The following is a 23,488-nucleotide window of genomic DNA, read 5'->3' as shown; positions in this document are numbered from 1 at the left end:
TTGGAATCTAAATCTAAAAAACATAAAATACATTATTGATATTAAAGATATTTCACGTATGTAACGCGCAACATGATTATTAGTTTAAAATTGTGGTTTTTTTTATAGTAATAACAACAAGCAAGACAAATACAATAATTTCGAGTAGAATAATTGTATTATTAACGATAGTTTACGAAATTAAATTCCGCAGCGTTTATTATTAAAAATTATCAATAAAAATTATTCAAAGTTTAATGTTCTTTAGTCGTAGTCGAAAGTTTATTTTATTTCTATTTTAGATAGTTATGAACTTTTTTTTTAATTATCACATTTTTTAAAATCAACATTTAATAATTAATTTGCTGGAAATTTTAAAAGAACATTGACTTTTATTGTATTTCTAATAAATATATATTTATTTTCCAGTAGTTTTTAAAATTTGTTAAATTTAGTAATTGGGATGTAATTGTGAAACGTTACGATAGAATTGCTATAAGTGATTATTTAATTACGCATTATAATCAAGTTATTAAATTTATAAATAATAGGAGATGCGATAATTTTATGCAATGAAATTTATGCAAGAGTTTTTTTACTGTTAACAATTAGATTTATTAATTGCATGGATGACTATGATTTTTATTACGGGTCAGTGTTTGATTCGATTGGCGATGAGATAATACTGTTTATTTTAAATTTTATTTTATTTTCGTATAAGAAAAGAATTTTATTATTTACAATGTTTAATAAATGAGGGTTAAAATTTTAATTATTATATAAAGTTTTAATTTTTTTTATATGTGAAAAAAGTAACTATTGCATATATTGAGACTTGAGATAGATATAAAAAATATTACTTTTTATAATCAATGTTTTAATAAATATAAATTTTAGTAAAAATTTTATTGGAATCATTAAAATATTTCAAAATTAAAATTTGAATTGTCAATGGAAAGAACTGATATATATATATATATATATATATATATATTTTTTTTTTTATTAGATATTATTTAAAAATTATTTACTTCATTTAGAGACTGTTATTTCTCCGTAATTATCTAGTTTTAAGTTTTGCTTTTTATTAGAATTCTTTATATATTTTATTTATTTTTATGACTGGATGTTTACCCTAATATTTTCTTTCATGTATATTTGCCAATATGTTTTAGGCCTTTTTAAATATCGAGCAAGAAGCTTATAATATTAACACGATTTTACTGATTAATATTTTTGGATATTTCATTTAATAAATTTTTACTATTATTTCATTTTACAACTATGATGTTTTGTTTTTTCAAAATATTTGGCTCTACTCATATATTTAGTGCGAATTAATCTTATGTATATTATTTTAAGAAAAATAAATAGATTTACCTATTAATTTGCCATGATGCATAAAGGCATGGGGTTATAAGTGCTGGTAGAAACGCAACCCATACAAAAGTTACGTATGTTATGTCCAAGTGACGGGAATTCTCATAAGTTTCCCTGACTGCTGATCTCGCCAATCTATTATAAAAAGATTTCGTTAAAATAGATAAAAATTTAGAGTGCATGTAAAAGTGATCATTATGCCTACTTGCTTTCATTATTTTTTTGTATGTCATAATGATGATTTACTAGTTTTTTAATGTTTATCGGTTCTTCTCTTTGAGAGCATATTTTTATTTCATTTTTTGTTTGCATTATAATTGCGTAAATATACATTATAATGGAATCGACATTATAAATTCAGTAAATATCGAATTTTTTTATAATAAATCTCGATGTACAAACCAGACAACTAGTAAAAAAAACCTACAATATATTTTCGTTTCCAATTAGAAGTTGAGACAATAAGGATAAGATCTGGTATTTACAAGTATATTGCTCTGTCATAAATTCGAGTATCCTCAAGATCTTCTTTGATGGATCAGCATTTTATGTCAAATGTTTGGTTCCCTTTCGGAAATTGCTAGCATCGGTGTGCATTTGTTCGTTTTTACAATTTCTTTGATAAAAAATAATGATCATTATCACAATGAGTTGTCTCGAGAATATTTATTCTCAAACAATAATAATAAGAGGATGTGAACAATGTTTATTGCAAGTATCTCTTAATAACCTATTTTTAATACGTATTATACAGTTTCGAGTTTCCAAGTTTGATTGTACTGTAAAAAAGACTCTAGTCTAGTCATTCAATATTTCGTTCTATATAAATTTGAATTGGATATTATACGTTTGAGATTGCTTATATCCGTTTACTTAGCCGTTTTTTTCTTATCTCAGTATATGTTTTCCAGATTTTTATAGCTTTAGTAAACTTCGCTTCAAGCTCATAAATTATTACCTTCAAAATACAGATAAGCAAATTTATTTGCAAAAGAAAAAATCTTTTCCACATAAAGTATTCTTTTCTAATGATAAATAAAAACTGTTAAATAAATCTATATCCTTTCACATGTTTTGTATTCGGTCGGTTGTTTTATCGTCCAAGTTCTTCATCAAAAGCTTTTCCAAGTCATCTTGAATGGCATTAGGAAAGTTAAAACCTTGAAACATAAAATCTATTTAGCAACTATTTGAACAATGCCTTCATAAAACTCGATACCGATATTTATAGGTCAACATTAATTTAGGAAATACATCATACAATACACTGCCCCTACCAACCTATTCTGACTATAGATACTCAACCTCATAAGTAACATTATCTAGATATTGGGCTATCTAGTTATCTAGCTATCTAGTTATTGGGATTATTTTTCATGTGCAATTGCAAGTGACCTATTCGTTGTAAGGCTTAATTGGCTCCAAGTGTACGTATAGTACTACCAACAATATGTATAGTCATCATAGGTGTCATCCAGTGTCTAGATGGGACTGTAATTGAATTGTATCTAGTATGAAGCAAATGTAGCAAATGTATGTTACGGCAGTCGCATTTCATTCGCTAATCCAATAACTTTAAAAGACGATAACCTAGTCAGTAATACCAATTAATAATTTAATTAATTATTAAATTTATTTATTTTTTTGGTATATAATTAATAAATTTTAGATTTTAAATATTTAAAAATATTTGAAAATTTGTATCCGAACCCGTAAAATTTGTTTTTACTTTAAATGAAATATTCTCATTGAAAAACGATCTTTGCAAAAAGAAATTATAATCATTACAGAGAATATGAACATTAATAAATTCGTGCTTACTTATATTCGAAGTTATTATAACCTTAATATATATTTATATATATATATATATATATATATATATATATATATATATATATATAAATATTAGTAAATAATAAAACAGATTCATTATTATTATTAAAAACTTTTTAATACCTGTATAGATATGTTTTCACTGTATAACGTTGGTATTCAAAGAAAATTTTATTAGTTTTGTTTTTGATATAGAAACATATAAATGTTAGGAAAATACTTTGACAAAATTTCACATAATCAAATTAGTTTCAATTGTTATGTATTTTATATTAAGAATTTTGTTCATTACAATATTATTGGTAAAACGATTAAGTTAAATATGTTAATAGCAAATTTGAATAAGGAAATATTCGAAATTATCGGTCTAATCCTATTCGATAATTTATTATATTCATAATAAATTTAATTAACTAATTAATATATATAATTAATTATCTAATTTTAATTCTAATTATCTAATTCTAATTAACTAATAATATATAATTTACGCAATAGTATTAAAATTAATATTTTGAATGAAAATTAATAATAACCGTTTAAAATGTTTATAAAGTTTTGATAATTGGTAAACAAAGTTTTGAAAACTAAATTATCAATTAGTACTAATTTTCTTTGTGAAAATTACAATGTTGTGTATTCAAAACTTTATGTAAAAAAGAAAATTATTGTAATAATGGGATTTAATTTTTTTAGATGTAAGGTCGTGTATTAAGGATATTTTTTATGTTTGTCTAAATAAATGTACGCACAAAAGGCATGAATTATCGCATAAAACTTTTTTATCGAATAAGACGTATAATATATATATATATATATATATATATATATATATATATATACATGTAGAATATTCCACACATTATTATACACTATATGTGTATAAACATTGAATGTATAACAGTGAACAATTGATTTACGAGTATTAAATTAATGACATAATATTGTTAAGAAATTTTTGTTGCTTTGAATTATTAAAGTATTGCTGCGAATATTGTAAGATAAAAATATTTGTATTGAAATAAAATCATTATAATGGTTCATGTTAAAAAGCTGTCATTCTAATGCACAATAATAAATGTCCAATGTATGATAATTTATTGATTTCGGCATATCAATGTGCGTGTGGTTGTCTAAGAGTCCAAGAGTCTTTTTGTCAATCGTTTGCCCAACTATTATAATTAAGTAAAGATTGCATATAATCAAAATAATTGAGTTTAATTAATGTAACCAAGAACTATCACTTTCTCTTTAAAAAAAAGTCATTTATCTTATCGTTAATTTGATTGTAATATTTCATTGTGGAAAAAGTCGTAAAAAAATTCATGAAATGAACAATTGGAATTCAATGAGAAATGTATGTAAGCATGCAAATATAAACACTTCATTCATGTAAATGTAAAGTATATGTACAACCTTCAAGCGCATAAGTGTTATAATGTTTCATTATAGAAATATATTTGTATATTACGCATACTAACACTGTTAATATACGCATAGATATTTTATATATATGGAAACAATTTAGGTAATAAAATAATAAAAATTCTGGCATAGTATATTAATAAATAAAAATAATTTTTAATTAAGCTTAAACGTAATTTTATTTTAAAAATAATGAAAATTCTGGGCTACATTAATTAGAAATACATTTACAATAAATAATAAGACCAATATATATTTTTCATTTTATAATTATATTTATTATAGGAGGATCCCTATATCTCCCTACGCTCTCATAGTTATTCTATTATCTTACAGATAGTCCTTACAGACAGTAAAAAGTAATAATTACATAGCAGATAAATATTAGCTAAATACGTGAATTTGTCGTTTAAGTTTTTTTGAAAAGCCAAAACAGTGGACAATAATCAACAGTCGGTTATATAGGTAACAGTTATATCCTTGGCATTATCGAGTTGCTGTGGAGCGGAATAATGGTAGAAAAAGGACGAAAAATAAGAATAATCGACTATGGTAGCGGCACGTTTCACATGGCTCATGTCCGGTTTTCTTCAATAAAGAAAGTGTTTCAAACTAGTTTATTACTATTTCCACCTCTCTCTCTCTCTCTCTCTCTCTCTATATATATATATATATATATATATATCATAGAGAAATTCTTTATTGAATAATGATTTATTTTTAGTAATATTTGTAAAGAAATAAAGCATATTTTAAATATACTTTCTAATAAATGCTTATAAAATTATTAAAATACACGTCTTATCAAGTAGACATATATTTGACAGAATGAGTGATAAATGACGCACAGCAACGGGCTTAACCACAATGATTATTATTAGGAAGTCACAGGAACTAAACCAAGGATAAAAAGAAAACTAATTCGAAGAAAAGAAAATAAGTGCTACTGTTATATCAAATAAAAGATTTATCTTGTATAACGACGGGGTCTGCTTATCAATCAAATCCGTAATAATAAACGAGAATGAAAGTACTTACAAAATAATTAAAAATATAGGGGAATTATTTAATAATAGAGATGCAGGAGTTGAGTGAGTATATAAGACCGACTTGTTGAAATTATTGCGGATAGTGGCTTCGTATCACCGTCATATTGAATAACTATTGAGACGATAAAAAGTAAGTTATTTGGTGATAGGAGAACATCTAGATGGGGATGATGGTAAGCCTTTTACCATGATTGTTTCGTCCAATAATAGCGTTGGTCAATGGTCAGTGATGTTAGAAAATCGATATGACGAGAGAGACGAAAAAGTAGAAAGCACGTCATCGTCAAGCTTGAGTTATAAAAGCCGATTTATTTCAATCGATCGAATATGATGAGTAATGATGAGACAGAGTCTGTGATTATCTCGAACTTGTTATACGGGCAATTAAAACGAGTCCAAGTACGATTAAAAATAAGGAATATTTGGCTTTGAATTTAATAAATCCGTTGCTTTCGTTTAAGTTCCCCGGGTTTCTGTTGATATACAGCGACATTTACGACCAACTGCGCAGCTTCATTCTGCTCGCATTAATACTATCTTAGAACCTTTTTGAAAATATGCTGCATATGAGATCCTAGGCTTGCTTTCCTTTGTAATGGCATTAAATTATTGAGACGTACCCGAGCCTTGGAATTTATTTTTACACGCGCTGTCACTCCGGATTTCCACCATGAACGTTTTCAATGTATCAACGCACTGTCTTTTAAGAAATGAAAGTCATACTTTGCTTGCAAATAATTTTACTAGCATTCCCGTTACTTCATTATAACAATAGTATTAGAAATGTAGGCAAATTTAAGTATAAATTCACCATTGTATCCACGAGGATACAAGAAATAACGTACTATCTTTATGTTTTATGGACATTCTTTATGTATAAAATATTGACAGATATAATTAAGTAGATGGATTTTTCATAAAAATTAAACTCAGTGTTAATATAATAAACATAGATAAACATATTATTGTTTTGATGAAATTTTGGTAAAAATACAAAACGCTTTTTCTATTCATTAAAGTACCGAGAGATTGATTATATTTGTATTATTATTATGCTGCGGAGGTAAAGTTGAGGGCAAAAGAGCTTTACTCGTTTACTCGTAGTGAATACATTTAATTTGCACGACAATACAATACATTCACCGAAGCGGATGATTTTCAAATCCATAAATATTAATAAAATGTTAAAGATATAGAGAATAGCTTTACGAGTTAGCTTTGCTCACTTTTTAAAATGATTTAAGAATATCTGGAGGTAAAATATATGTAAATTATTGTACTACAGAGATTTTAGTCTTTTAAGTCGGACTAATTATTCTATTAATTTTAGATATTTAAATTTCATTGAATAATGAAACTTCTAAATCTATTAGATTTTCCCTGCTTTTTCTCGTGTATCAGATACTTTATTAGATTTATTATTAGTTAAGTTTATTATTATAATAATAACCGTATAATTGTATATATATTTTTTAGAAGTGCTTATTTCTATATATGAGAAGATTTTCAGAATAGTATCAATAAAACAGAATATATATTTCTTACTCCGGATTTTCTCGTTTGTTTTCGACAGATTAGTTCGTCATTTTTCTATGGCACACTCCTATTTATTTATTTATTTTACTAAAATAAAAATGTATATTTACGTATTTAATATATTTTGCTTTGTAAATAAAATTTTATAGTGAGTAAGCCAAAATTTTAATATTGTCGTAAATGTCAGAAATGTCGTTAAATTTATTTATTATATAAAATGATTTAGTTTGTGTTGCAGATTTTTTAAATTACCAATATTTCCGACCATAATTACAATATATAATTTCTTTAAACAATAAATGCGATTTGTCAAAGCATTAAGTAAGATACTTTTTTCTTTTTTTTTTACAGATTTTGTTTTTAAATATCTTTATTAAAGCGTAAGATTTTCCGAATAATCAGTTTCTAAATATTTTTTTGAAATAAATTATATATTTATATTTATACGCAATATATATTATTTTATACTTTTTTTTTATGATTTGAAAACTAATGTAAGAATATGATTAAATTCGAAAATTATTTGTCGTTTTAAAGAATTTTTAATTTTACTATCTTAAATTTTAGAACGCTATATATAATAATATAATTATTTGTAATAAGATATAGGAATATTATATATAAAAGTAATCTTATCTTTTTTTTTCTTCAAATTTTCAACAATCTTTTTAACCCATATGTTAGTGAGAGGTGACGGAGAAGCAGAAAGCGATAAGAAACGATACCTTTTGTCCCGACAATTATTTTATCATAAGAGATATCAAAGTATATCTCTATAGGGACTGGAAACACTTTATTGCTTTATTGCTTTGATATATTTTAATTTGAAAATGAGTATGAAAATTCGTTGATGTGTGACGCTTGGAAAGCCAAGCGAAAGGTTATTATTCGTTTTGAAGTATGAGTTGACTGGAAGTCGTTTTGATCGAACACAAAATTATTTACGTATTAATTCTGGCATAATGCCTTTGAGGTTTGGTTATTTGTCGGTGCTCTCTAATGCAATCAGGGACAGCTATTTATGTGAATGTAATTCAAAATATAGTTTAAGTTGTACTAGAATATTTGACATTTTCTAGAGTATACGCACGAAGGAGAAATCATTAATACAAATGAGATATGTGAATGTTACTTTTGGAATGTTTACAATTTGCACTTCTAAGAGATCATTGATTGCAGGATACGTGTAAGAACAATATAATTCCAAGTGATATTTCGCGGAGATGTGAAATAATACAAGTTCAAGCATTTTGAATACACATTAAATAGAATGTGAAGAGAATAATTGATAACCATATTTTCGTGAATTGTCGAATAAAGTTATAATAATTGGATAATAGTGATTACTGATCACAAATGATAATATAAGCGACGATAGAGTTGTAATTAACAATCCCTAACGAATTAAGAAATTATTTCCAAGAAAATATCATGGAGAGATTGACAATGAAAAAACATAAAGAAAGAAAGTTAAAAGCTATAAGTTATAATATGAAAAAGGGTCATTCTAGAATTATTTTATTTTCATATAATATTATCAATAATAATAGTAAATTCTATTATAGTAATATTATATAATATTTGTTGGTAATAAACTATTTATGTAATCGATTTCCAAAGTATCAAAATAAATATCATATTAAATAATATGATGTTTTTATCATAATAATGAGTCTGCAAAGAATGGTATTGATTTTAAATTAGTTTTAATTTTATTTTATTAAAACAATTCAATCGATCATTGAAATGAAATTAGTAGGTAAATTTATGTGATCATTATATTTCAACATCAGTTATGCTGTTGCATCATACTTAACTGTGCGATGGCAAATAAGACATCAATCAATAAAAAGTGGGATAGCATATGGTAAATACATATTGCTTGATACGTGCGCATGTAGACCGTATACCTGTCACGAAACAATAAAACTCTCCATAACAATAACTAAATCTCTCCTTTTTTCGATTTTAAAATCGGATCGAATAGTGATAAAGTGTATAAATTTTAATTTGTACTATTTTGACGTTGTCGGATAATCCGAGTAGAATAGCTTGTTATGAGTGTCGTTCGGCCAAGCGTGAGGATGCGCGTTACTGTCTCTCCTATTCTTCTCCACCTCGAATGTTCAGTTCATCGAACTGTAAATCTTGTAAATAAATCTTCTCGGTAATATACATTATGTCTGTATCACTTATTCCCTTTTGACTCCGATTTGGTTTTGCATTTTATAATAAGAATAATCAAGATTAACGATAACAAGTTTTAATCAATTAATTGTTCATCAATAAATATTCATATACGCTTCAGCTAATATGAATTAATATGAATTATTTTAAATTTAAAAATCTCATTTATCTATAAACAATTTCTTCTTATAGTAATTAATCATATTGGATTCGAAATTTTTATCACAGTCTAACTTATGTATATCGAAATAGAATAACATTTTATAGATTAGACAAAGATTGTAAAATACGTAATAACACATGTGAACGTACGCCCGACGTACACACGATGTACGTGCACACACACACACGCGCGCGCACACACACACATAATACTATTTTTGTTGCTACACGAACAAATAAGAAATAAAATAAACTTATATAATTTAATATATATAAGTAATACAATAATATAGTATAAGTATATATACATATAATTAAATTATATTCTCTCTTCATTAGTTCTAAAAGTTTGAAAATACTGATAAAATAAATATCGTTTCGATGAAAAAATATAATTTTAATAAAATTGCTGACTTTTAATAATGAAAAAAATTATTTATGAAAATACTTAGGAAATTATTTATGTATTATAAGTGATGGTAATTTTTTTTACATTATTATAGAAATAACAATCACGAAATCCAAAATCATAATGATCAGAGTTCAGAAATTATATATATATATATATATATATATATATATATATATATATATATATTATAGGTAACGCGAAATACTGATGTGAATACAAAGTACGATACTTGAATATCAGATTTTAGATAGGATTTGAAATTGTACGACTGTTCTAAAAGCAATCCTTTTTTGGTAAATAAATTGCTGACGCAAACATGAACATCTTCACATGTGCTCGAAATTATAAATCATCTAGATGTACGTGTTGACATAGTGTGCTTGTGTTTGTGTACGTAATAAAGGTTTATAGTATTTATTTTCTAAATTATTTCCTTATAGCATTTTAGATTCATAATAAATGCTTATAATTTAAAATGTGATTATAAATGTGTTAAAAAATGTTTAATGGCTAGAATATATTGACTGTGATAATAGAAATAATAAAAAAAGAGAAAACAATGTCAATAGAACTTAACCAGAGAAACATTATTAAGATTTCAATAGCTACATACGTCAAATAAATAAAAATTTTTTAAATTTTATATTGCTTGGCTGTTACAATGAAGTTAATGCATTGATATTCTTACCTGAGTATCATTAAAGGACAGAGACAGACAGCAAATGTTGTTATCATGAAGATAAGATACTTTTGTGTTCGTTTTTCTTTCTGTAAATTTAATTCTGAGTCGTCAATATCGTAGGATGTATCAATGTTTTCACGTCTCCTTTTTCCATGGATAGTAAGTCTGCGACAAAAAGTAGTAATTCGTAAAGTAAAATTAATAATTGATAATCATTTAAGTATAAGTTTCTGTTTAATTGAATAAATATCCAACATAATTAAATATTTTATAGAATCGTTCCTTATGTATTTATTAATAATTTCTATTGCCTGTATAGTTAATTTATTTTTTAAATAAAGTATTTTTTTATTGTATTAATACAATATTTCTAATATCTTACAGTGCAGTGTGAATCTTATATCTATTTATTCCAAATAATACGAGTAATTAATAATTTAATCTAACCTCAAGAGAAGTCTATTGGTTTATTCGTTATACATGCACAAAATAGAAACATATTTCTAAAATTTGAAATGAATTATATTTATTATAATACATGTTATTAAAAAATATATATGCTAACTCTCCTTTTATGCTTTTGATGATATTAAAATGGGTAAACGGGAGCTTTGTAAAAAGAAAAACATTACGATGAATATGGCGTTGATGTCTAAGTAAGACAAGATTATTCTTAAATATACTTTGTCTCAATCGTAAAATCTCTTTTTTTTACGAAAAGTTTCTTTCAAGACAACAATTATTTTGTTCAAAATATAATCTAATAATTTTATATATGCACAATTATTTCAATTATTCAATAGATTCAATCAAATTATATTTAACATTTAATTTAACATTTGTAAATCTTCAATTATAATTTACTATTAACTTTTATATTAAATTCCTTTTTTTTTTTTTTTTTTATAGAAATAATATATTCCTAATAAAAGTATGCTTACTTTCATAATAGCGCTATAAAAAACTTCTGAAATAAGAAAATTTAAATATAAAAATGGTAATTGTCTTTGCTACATCTATAATTATTTATACTTTTAAAATATAATTCATTCTATTTTAAGATTAATATGAATGAAATTTATTATTTTAATATTTGTTATTTATAAATTTTACTTTTATATCTATCCAAGTTATCAATAATGATACAACTTTAATATTAATAAGTAACATAATAAATGTTAAAGAACAATTATAAACTCTCATGATTTTAATTAAATATAAGAAAAATATTTCATATCGTTACTCTTTAATATAACTTATTTAGATTTAACTCATTTTATTATTAATTTTATTATTAATTCATTTTATTACTTCGTTAGTCTGTGGATATCAGTTTTTCATTAGGCAGTTGATGGGCATTAAATAATATTGTTCAGAAAAAAAATTTCTTTTATATGATATATATTTTGATAATATTTTAATAAATAAACTATTAATTCAAGCTTTATTTATTCGTTTATGTATTAATTCAATAAATTTTGTATTGTACATAAATAAATAACATTTCAATTAACGTATCATAGATAGAAATGTACCAGAAAATAAAAAAATATGCTATATTATTCAAAACCATTATAAAAATAAATTATATAAATAATAAATAATACAAAATTATTAGAATTATTTTTATGTTTTAATAAATATTTAATTGCTAAAAGATTTGAAATGAAATATTTTTATTTTATACTTTTTTAAGAACGATGTTACGCATGAATTAGCACAAAATTTTCATTTATAACTTTAATATCAGATAAACCAATGAATTACAGGTGAGTATTGATATTAATAATAAATGAATTTCTAACTTTCATTATGTATAGAATTTTCTCGTATTAATTTCCTTCCTACAAAATATTTTTTTATTTCTACTTGATAAGAGAATAAAAAAACCTTTTAGGTATGGCTAGGATTATATTTGTGCGCAAGATAATAATTTTAAAATATTTGATATCTTTATACTTTTATTCTAAAATATTAAAGAAGATATTGGAACTCTTATAATGAATCGTATTGTATATAATCCGAGTATAAAGCCTTTTATGAAAATCAGAATGATAATTTGTTTGAGGCTAAATAGAAGGATATTAAGCGAATTCAATATGTGACATTATAAGATCATTATTAATCAATGCAATTTGTATGTAATTATATTTCTAATATTTTCAAGTAAATACGTAAAAAAGTATATTCTATATTTTAATATAATTATATAATATTATAATTAGGGACATCAGTTTTATAATTAAAACTAACTTTATATCATAATATTCTTTAATTTTTTCGTCCTTTTATACTTATTTCGCTTCTAAAATCATGATTATGATAGAGAGTGAAAGGAGGGCAAGTAATGTTGGATTTGATAGGGTAACGATATCAAATGAAACTATGAACTCCGTTAAACGTTATCGCTGTTATAAAAGTAATGTGCTTCTACTGTTTGTTGTCATTAGAAATTAGCATTTTAAAGTATAATGAAAAGTGGTATGAATCATTTCATAGTCTATATTAACTTATTCTTAATATATTAAATTTTTTCATTATAAATTATTTTTCATTTTCATTAGTGTCACTAGTTGTCACACTGTGGTTGACTGTTAATATCATAATGTTTGATTATATATCCTTTTATTTTGGAAATAATAAATATTCTATATTCGTTTAATGGATTCGGGAATAAAATTGCTTATTGTACAATAGAAGATACAGTCGTAGATATAATTTACTTTTTAGAAATAAGTCCTCATAGGGAATTATTAATTTTAATTATTATTAATCACTATTAATTAAATGAAAAATATTAAATTTTTATTGATTAATAGTAATTATTAAAAACACGATTTTTCAAATATGTTCAAAATAATATAAGATGTAGTAATTAAGGTAAATATATCTTAAGATTACATAACTATACATTGTTATTTCAGCTTCTTATATAAAATTGGCTAATTTGTATAAAATAGCAGATCTTAATCAATGATTATGTTTACAAACATTGGAGTCGATGAATTTAACAAATATAAAAAATTATCTCTTTTAATTTAAGATTTTAATGTTATTTGGCTTTTGATATACTACGAATATTGAAAAAAAACACACACACACACACACACACACACACACACACGCGCGCGCGCGCGCGCACACACACACACATGTATATATATATATATATATATATATATATATATATATATATATATGTATTTAAAGAAAGTAGAGTTAAATTTTAAAGTCAAAATTTTGTCAAAAATTTTCTTTTCATTTCGCCTTTTATACTTATTGACAAAGCTTTATTTTCATTTTTAATTACTTATCTTTTTTAATGATTTAATTAGTTACAAAATTAGATTAACATTATTTTTATTAAATTTATTAGAATTGAACTCCGGAAAAGTGGCTATGATGTCTGACTGTTTAAAATTGCCGTCATCCGGTGCTCGAAGGACCAAGATGCCTAGGTTTAGACTATGTCCATCGGCTTACTGGTGGGAAAAAAGTGTGGATTAGAGGAAGGAGTAGCGCTTCAATTCAATATTCAACACATCTGCTTTTCGCGCTTGTTTATTGGAATTATATTACAACCACACTATTATGATTCTATGTTGACCTTGAAAATTGTTGAAATCGTGCAGTTCCTTGGTTGTTTTCACGTGGTGTTTGTATGCACTACTTGTAGGGGTATGAGGTCGTAAATTGATGCAGTACGCTTGGTGGAGGAATACTACAGTGAGAAGTGAGAGGTCGTAAATCTCGGTACACCTCTTAGGTGTAGTCCTACTTGTTGGTGTCTTGTAGCGAGTCTTCTCTTGATGTTAAATGAAATGTTTCGATACCTCAATGTGGCACCGACTGATAGAGGAGAGTGCGATGGCACCGATTGATAGAGAGTGCCATTGCACTGAGCGAGAGAGTGTGCGATGGCACTGATTGATAGGGTGTGGCGATGACACTGGATCCTTGCTGAGAGTTTTCCTACAAACACCTTGTGCGCTTGGGATCGATGCTTGCGGTTAGATACTGAGAGAGTACTGTGGCATTATGCTTGAGGTTATATTTCAGTTTTTAGTTGCGGAGGTTACTGCTATCTCACTTGAATGGTTCTCAAATTGTATTAAATGGTATTACAGTGTTGTTGATTTCTTCTTTCAACACCTTTTCCTCGACGATAAGCTAGTTGAATGCTTACACAAATTGACAGCGTGTTCCCTTGGTGGCGGCTCTGCTGAGAGAGAGAGAGAGAGAGAGAGAGAGAGAGAGAGAGAGATTTGTCGCGTGCTTGCTTTATATATCCACGCCACAGTTTAGTTAGCTGTCAACAATGGACAGGTGTTACTATGCGAACATTAGATAAACATTGCAGGATATCCGAGAATAAAGCTTTAGAAGTTTCTAGAATTTTGGGAAAGTAAAGCTTCAGAAGGTTGGAGAATCCGAGAAACATAATGTTTACAAAATACGAGAAGGATTATAAATTTTCAATAGCCAAAGGTTTTGTAAAATGCTTCAATCCTGAACACTGGCAATTTGAAAATATTATAAATTTATTTTCAAGTCAAACCGTTATAAACGAGTACAATAGCATAAAAAGTCAATTTTTTAATATTTATTTAACGTTTGTCAATTATAGGATAATTATGTGAAAAAAAATTTATTTGAACAGCTTAAGTAAGTTTTGAAAATCTTTATATCATAAAACAGAATGTTATATACTAAGCCATTTATAATAAACTAATTAACATTCATTGTGATGCTAAGGTAAAAAAATAGGTGTTTTTATATTGTTATTCGAGTATTGTCATATCGTTAAGATTTATTAAATATAAAAAATTTGATAAATACCTAACAATCAATTTTATTGGCAATAAAAGCTTGTAATTAATGGAAAAATATTTATTAACCATTTATAACAATCTAGGTTTATCAATACCTTATAATGCTCTCAGATATAAAAAAAATCATGAGCAACTTTTTATCATAAAATTCTATCGATAAAGCATCAAGCTACAGCTATTGACTATCTCTAATAAACAATTGGTGCAAGTGGCATAAAGCAGGATTGAATGGAATAGTTAAAACTTTTAATCGTGATAAAGTGTCTTTAAATGTATTTTATAATTATTTGAGCGATCGACGAAAATGGTAATTTAAGTAAGTATATACGGTATGTCATTAGTAAAAGTCTAATAACTATCGATTTGTATTACAAAGATTTTTTTTTTATTTCATAGATGTTCGAAAATACAAATTAAATATAAGGAATAGTTATATATAAAATAGAGAATATAGCTATGTATGTATGTAAATATAGTTACTGCTTTGCGTGATCAACGAATAATTTCCACGAGTTTCATATATAAAAAATAACAAGGACAATAATTGACTTCGAAGCAACCGTATGCAATTTTAGATCGATGATCAAGGAGTTAGTTAATCGGTACAGAGTTCGCTCGATGGAGTTTTGGACGATGAGAGTAGCGAGAGATGTAAAATATCCTATTAAGACTTAATAATAAGTTATGAAATATGGCTTCGATGGGGCACGCAAACAGCAAATAAAATAGACTTTAATTTAAAACAATTAAAAAGTTGTAAGGTAATTTATTTTCAAAAACTATGTTTATGAAATTGTTTCACAGTGTTTTTTTAAAAAATTAAATAAGCCGACCCGCCTTCTCATATGCGTGCATCTTTAACAGTCGTATATTTACAATCATAAGCAGAATTATATTATAACATTAATTTTTATAAAAGTTACAGTCTAAGTGACGATAACAAAAAAAATTAAAAACAATATTTCATATGCTTTTGTCTGTTGTTACAAAACTTCTTTATATTTGAACTGAAAATTTAGGTCAAATGTATTGTAGCCACAAGTAGGTTATAAGAATATTTTGGAGTTTTTATGTTTCAGTTTTAAAAATTGTGTAAATAATTTGAACAACTTCTTTTGACTTCTAGATTTCAATACTCTGTGGTGCCATCTACTTTAAAGAAATTTTTGCGAATAAATTTGATATTAAATAAAGTAATAAAAAACTATATGGAATTGTATTTGTAAGCACAACTTTTTAAAGAAGTCTTTCAATGAATATTAAAAAAATATCCATTATCTAAAAATATTTCATTACATTTTTTATTGTTGAGGTCTTGTTTATGTTTTAATGGTCTCATACTTTGATGCTAAATAAGTATTGATAAAGTATTGAAACATGAGAAATATATTCATAAATATTTTAAATAATATAATGTGCAAAAGTAAATTTGATGAACATAGTGAATTTAATACTTTGAGAACAATTTAAAATAATTTGATAAATTTTCATTATAAAATAAATATTTTGCCAGTAACATTTTTCTGTGCAAAATATTACAATAAATTGAAGCCTATCGGATATATTTCAATAATGACATATTAATTACATTTTTAATTAAATATGATATAAATTCATATTCATTTTATCGAATATTTTTGGTATTTAAGGTGGCTATAAAATATTATTTTATCGAACTTTCTTATCGTGATTTCCAAAATAGAAAACATATCCTGTATTTTAATGATTTTGTCATTAATGCGAGCGTTTAACACAAATTAGCCAGTGACTAATTTATAATTTTATTAGCAATAGAAATAAATAACAGTTTAAATTTTATGCTCTAATCTATATCTTTGGGTAGACGAATAAGTATTTTAGTAATACAAAATTTCGTTTAGAAAATAGATAAGTATTATATAGAAATTAGATGATTTATAAAAATGAATAAATTTTATCAATTTTACCGATGAAATTTATCTACATTGTTCGCAATTGCTAAATGCTTACTTATTAATTTTATTTAAAAAGAAGGAGAATGTACAGCATACTTCGGCAATATTAATATATTATTAAGTAATAATATAATTGTGGTCTACTTTTAGTGTATAATCAAAGGCTTCTTCCATTCATATACTTCTATATAGATTAAATTGCATTGGTCTAATATTCGAAAAATATCTATGTATTATTATTACCTTCAATATTATATTAAATTATTCATTATTATATTATATTAACTTCTATATTATACTATACAATTTATTGCAATATAACGGGTTTTGCTAATTTTTTTTGTCCTGTGCGTACTAAAATATCTGATATAATATATATATACTAATATATACTAAATATATACCTAATATATACTAAAATAATAAAGTCCTGTAGTAACTAAAATAGATAAAACGAAAAGATAAAACTATTTGTAAAATTATTTGATTAATCATTAATTAGGAAATTCTTAAAATGACTCGTTTCAATTATTGATTATTGTTATAATTATACATAATACGATATGTACTAGTTGATTAATATTTTTAAATCAATATATATATATATATAACTATTCTTTATTTTTAATTTGTATTTTCGAAAATCTATGAAATAATATTTGTAAAAAAAATCTTTGTAATACAAATATTTATAATACATATATATATATATATATATATATATATATATATATATATACACAAATAATATATAAATATAAATTGTAAAATACATTGAAAAACATTTTATCGCGATTGAAAGTTTCAACTATTCCATTCTATTCGGCGAATATTAATATTTACATTATATATAACTGTACTTTTTTTTTCAGGTATCAGAAAATATTTTGATACGTATTTATCACATATGATTAAAACGTACTATTCAATTATTTCAATTAGGATGAAAAATTTGAACGAAAATATTTGAAAAATCAGTTAACGATTAGCTTGATGAAACTCACTTGAACGTACGCACAATATATTTCTCGTTATTTAGTAATGCCTCGAGCGATTCTGCTTTTTCTATTGTTTAAGTTATCGATTATGTTTTATATACTCTTTAAAACTGATTTATTTGAGAACATGTTTGGTCAGTAATGAAAAAAGTCAAGTTAAAAACTTTATAAAAAATTACATATTAATATGCTATAGAATATGATTTTTCTACAATTCATTATAAACTGATATTCAAGCAGTTTTTGAATTGTCTAAAAAATTAAAAAAATAAAACTGAATAAGCGATATTTAAAGTGTTTTCGATATACTTGATTATTCCAACATTTTAGAGAGAATTATGCATCAAATGATATGAAATAATGTAAAGCTATGAATTACAGAAATTTTTCTATAAGAATTAATATTAATTATTTTTTATATGTCGTACTTGTATTACAAGACATTAAAGTATATAGTTGAGAGATGTTGAGTTGCCGTATATAGAAAAATACAAAAATCATTATACGTCATTATATACAAAGTTACGTAATTTGAAGACAGGTGCATGCAATAATATCTTGGTACATTTTATCATTAATGGTGGTGTTTGATTTATTTGAAAAGATTCCGTGTCCTTTTATATAGTCAATTTTTATAACCGGAGGACGCAATAAATAGGTCTATTTAAAGAATAGTAAATATTTTTGCGTAAGGATAAATTTACTTATAAAATACTCGTAATAAAATATTGTTGTAGCAGAATAAAAATAGTTTAAATAAATTTCTATTTTTTTTTTTTTTTTTTTTTTATTTATAAATTTTTTTTTTTTTTTTTTTTTTTTTTTTAATTATTAATATAGTTTATACTATTTATTATCTTGAATAAATAATAAATAAAATTTAATCATTTAAATATTTCAGTCATATAAAATAGATAAGTTTAATTGTTAAAAAAATCTTGAAATTCTTCGACGGATTTATTTCTATAAGTTTTCCTACGTTAATGATAATTTAATTCGACTTGAATAATTGACTTAAATAATATTAAAAATTAGAAAAAACTTGTTGGTATTGAGTTATTGGAGCATATCCGCCTTCCATGGTAATGCACGGATAGTTTTAGATCGATTAAACTTAAGCAATTTGAGTGTGGCTTCTTAGTAAATTTATTGCGTAATGTCGAGTGATTGTGGCCAATATCGTCATTCAGTCGTATCTTAATATAACAGATTTTTATTACCTAAAACATTTCTTGCGCAATACAGATCAATTGTATGTATTAAGAGATAGCTTCTAATATAATATATATATATATATATATATATATATATATATATATCTATAATTTCTAAGAGACGAATGTCTATGCAATTGGAGATAGATATTTGTAAAAAGATATGCAAACGACTACTTACGCGACGTCGTTGCTGGCATTACTGCCTTGTCTTAAGTAGGAAGTCGAATTATTGTCTCTACTTAGAAATACCGCCACTGCTAGTGGACCCTCGCGAGTCTGCAATTCTTGGCCGGATTTTACGCATATATATGCCGTTATTGTCAATGGTGCTATATATCTGTTTAAAAGAAAAATGGAGTAATAGCAAAGTGGTTATAGACGTTCTGATATGCGGGTAGAGGGATAGATGGATGAGTAAGCAAGTAGATGAATAGATAAATACAAAATAGGTTGGAGGATAGATGGAAGGATAGAGGAGAATATAATTCATAAATTGATAATTAAGCAGTTTGGTATGGCAGATCTACTGCCGTATATCTCTTATTTAAGAACATTAATGATCGTGAAATAAATGTTTTTTAGTTAATGAATATTCACTTATAATTATATTCATGTATCTACCTCTTTTCTTAGCATTATTTTAAATGAAAATTTTTATTATATAATTGGATTATAATGGAAATCTTAATTTTATATATTCATTAGAAAATATTAGAATTATTATTATTCATTTGTTCTCTTCCTTAAATTGATCTTACAAGTCAAATATATTGATTTTTCATTAAATATAATGTAATTTGATTAGTTTATATTTATTCATCATTTTACAAAAGCAAGAATTTTCAAAAATTACATTATGCGTTTTTACATAAATATTTCGATAACAAATAAATAATTGTATTTAGCAATTCGTGACACAATAATATTCTTTCATATTATTGCTAATTCTTTTCTCCTCGCAAAGACTGACTAATGACGAGTAACGCAAGAAATTTTCAACCACAATTTGTAAATACTTAGAAGTGACAGTTATTTTGAGAATTTTTATAATTTTATAATTTAAACTTCATTATTAGAATATTAATTCTTGATAATAAATCATTGTTAAGATAAAATGAATTTTTAGAATATTTTATTTCAAAATTAATACGTTCATTTCTTACGAAGAAAATTTTTCATTTTTATTAATAATATAATCGGCTAATAAATCAATGCACATATAAAATTATAGTAGGCCTATATAAATCTTTTTTATTCTTTTTTGTTAGATCGATATTTTTTACAGGATTATAGAGAATTTGTTAAAATGAAAGAATTTTATTTATAATTACAAAAAATTGCAACAATATTTTTCATCGCATACTAATGAAAAATTATTTTGCATTTTTTAATTATAATATTATTTATTAGTTGAAACGCGTAAACATAATCAGTAAATTTAATTTTTTGCAAATGGTTGATGTTATCGAAGGAGAAAAATAAAATATAAGCGAGCAGCAGCGCATGTGTGAAATTAATATATTTGAAGCACTTACGTGGCAATGAATAAACTTCTTATGTATTCTTGTATGTCTTCCGATAAGTTGGCTATACACATTTGAACTCCTCTAAATGGATGTTTATTTTGTTCTGACTCACCAAAATCCTATAATGCATAAGTGAATAGCATTTATCATTCTTTACATCACATATAAACTTTAACATTTCTTGCTCTTATGTTTAATATATTTATGTTTTTAATCTATATTATCTATATAAAGCTACAAATTAATAAACTAAGAATTGCAATTTTCAAATATTAAGATTAAATGTAAAATAGTTTTTTATATATATATATATATATATATATATATATAGCCTCTATTAGAAAGTAATGAATTTTTTAATTTTTCTCTACTCCATCATACATAAAGTTAATAATATTTAAGAATAATCTTTGTATTATTATTAACAGTGAAGCATTAATTTTAAATAATAAAATTTTTTTTTTTTTTTTTTAATTATTATTGAACATATCACTTGTCAATATTCTTAAGCCATTATGTCAATTTTTTAAAGACAATTATATTATTTTTTTACTTGAATGTTAAATGAAATGAATGTGTTTAACATTTTATTTCATTTTTTAAGTATTGACTTTTATATTTCTTACAATAATGTAAATTCATAGTTTTTGTTTGTTTAAGTATATTCTTCGAATGCTCGAAGTAAGTGATGAAAATAAATAAATGATAAAATGATTTTAAATTTATTAAAAATTTGTGTCAAGAATGTAGGTAGTATTTTTAAATACTTTTAAAACTGAAATTACAGTCAGAAAGTATAAAAATACGATTCCATCATTTCTAATCATTATCTTCTATAATTAATAAGTGTTACATGAAACAACACCCAGCAACCTTCATACAGAAGTTAAAAATTGTTTTTTTTTTTTTTGCAACGGTTGAGTATCATGCTGTTAAGAAAATAAAAGTAAAGCAATATTTTTTCAGAATTTTCAATCCGCTTTAATGGAACTTTAGGCCAAGATTTCTATAATACAATAGGTTGTGGCACTATTAAATTATTATTACCGGAATATTGAAATAAGTAGTATATATCGGATATGGTAGAACAATACAAGTGGCGAAGAACCATGTCCCAAGGGCGCAGACAAATGCTGGAAAACGTGGCTTTCGAGGGTCGCTCAGAAATCGATATCTATCGCCGGAGATTAGAAGATATGTCATCATTGACACGTGTATTGGGCTATCCTGTATAAAAAAGTAAGTGATTCAATTTTTTGTAAATTACTAAGGTTAAGTATAGTTTGATGTAAAGGGCGCTACATGACACTGAAGAAATTGCTATAAATAATTTTTGCCGATAGAAAAAAATACATGCAGGCACAATAAGATATCTTATTGAATTTCAGACTGTCGAGGCATATATCAATCTTAAAGATACATTTAATTAATTCGACGTATTATATAATATAACAATAATTATGTAATTATATTATATTACAATTATATTATTCGGAACTTGAGTATAATGTTGACGATTTAAAAACTAAAGAACATGGATTAAGAATTTTTCATAAAAAAAGCCGAATAAACATTTTTTTTATATTTCTGTACATGATTTCTTTCGTTTTACAGTGAAATAAACAATGAATATTTATGAATATTTTTTTTTTTATATTAGATTTTTATATTATTTATAATATTTTATTAAATATCCCATTTATATTGGATGAATCGTATTAATTTTAGAATAATTTTTAATAAATTAATTTTTTCAATATTCATTATAAATATTATAATATTAAGTATTTAATAAATCTAAGACTACAGTCTACGTTTAAATTTATTTGACAAAAATATAAGATAGAAAATTCATTTCAATTAATGAAATTGATCGCTGTACTTTTATCGTTATTTTTTTTATATTATCTTGATATTGTCTACAAAAAATCATTTTTATTCGGACAAGTAATACTTTTAAAATTTTTTTGTAATTTTGAAAACTTTTTTCTTAATTATTTTCTACACTTTATCATAAACATATTCGGACTTACATCTTCAAACATTAGATTAATGAAACAATTGAAAATGTAAAATCGATATTTATAAAAAAGTACAGAAGTGTATATGAAATTATGTGTAGTAATATATTCTTTTACTTTAGAGATAAATATTACTTATAATTACTTATTTTTCGTAGCTCATTTATTGTTCTTAAAAATATATATATTATTTAATTGTGAATTACCATGATTGCTTAATCCTTAGTCGGAAAACTTGACGGCTATTAAGCATTTCCATTTCATATACGAATATAAATAATATTTAGAATTTGTTTTAATAATTATATTAAT

General features: G+C 24.5%; 1 protein-coding gene across 3 annotated transcripts in view; it reads right to left on the bottom strand.

Annotated features, from left to right (window-relative positions):
* Positions 1-23,488, bottom strand: part of LOC105364335 (probable G-protein coupled receptor 83) — a 61,236-nt gene that overhangs the window by 14,620 nt on the left and 23,128 nt on the right. For 2 of the 3 annotated variants that reach the window (XM_011502234.1, XM_011502233.1), the window contains 5 exons: positions 22,203-22,382; positions 21,165-21,274; positions 19,808-19,966; positions 10,655-10,813; positions 1,360-1,494 (listed from right to left, as the gene is read on the bottom strand). In XM_011502234.1, the coding sequence (XP_011500536.1) occupies positions 1,360-1,494; positions 10,655-10,813; positions 19,808-19,966; positions 21,165-21,274; positions 22,203-22,382 (743 nt within the window). The remainder of the gene's footprint in view (positions 1-1,359; positions 1,495-10,654; positions 10,814-19,807; positions 19,967-21,164; positions 21,275-22,202; positions 22,383-23,488) is intronic. The other variant, XM_011502235.1, reaches the window with a different exon arrangement.

This window comes from Ceratosolen solmsi, unplaced genomic scaffold (assembly GCF_000503995.2).
Source record: "Ceratosolen solmsi marchali unplaced genomic scaffold, CerSol_1.0 scaffold31, whole genome shotgun sequence".
In the NCBI taxonomy this organism is placed as follows: Eukaryota; Metazoa; Arthropoda; class Insecta; order Hymenoptera; family Agaonidae; genus Ceratosolen; species Ceratosolen solmsi.
This window is presented reverse-complemented; position numbering and strand designations above follow the sequence as displayed.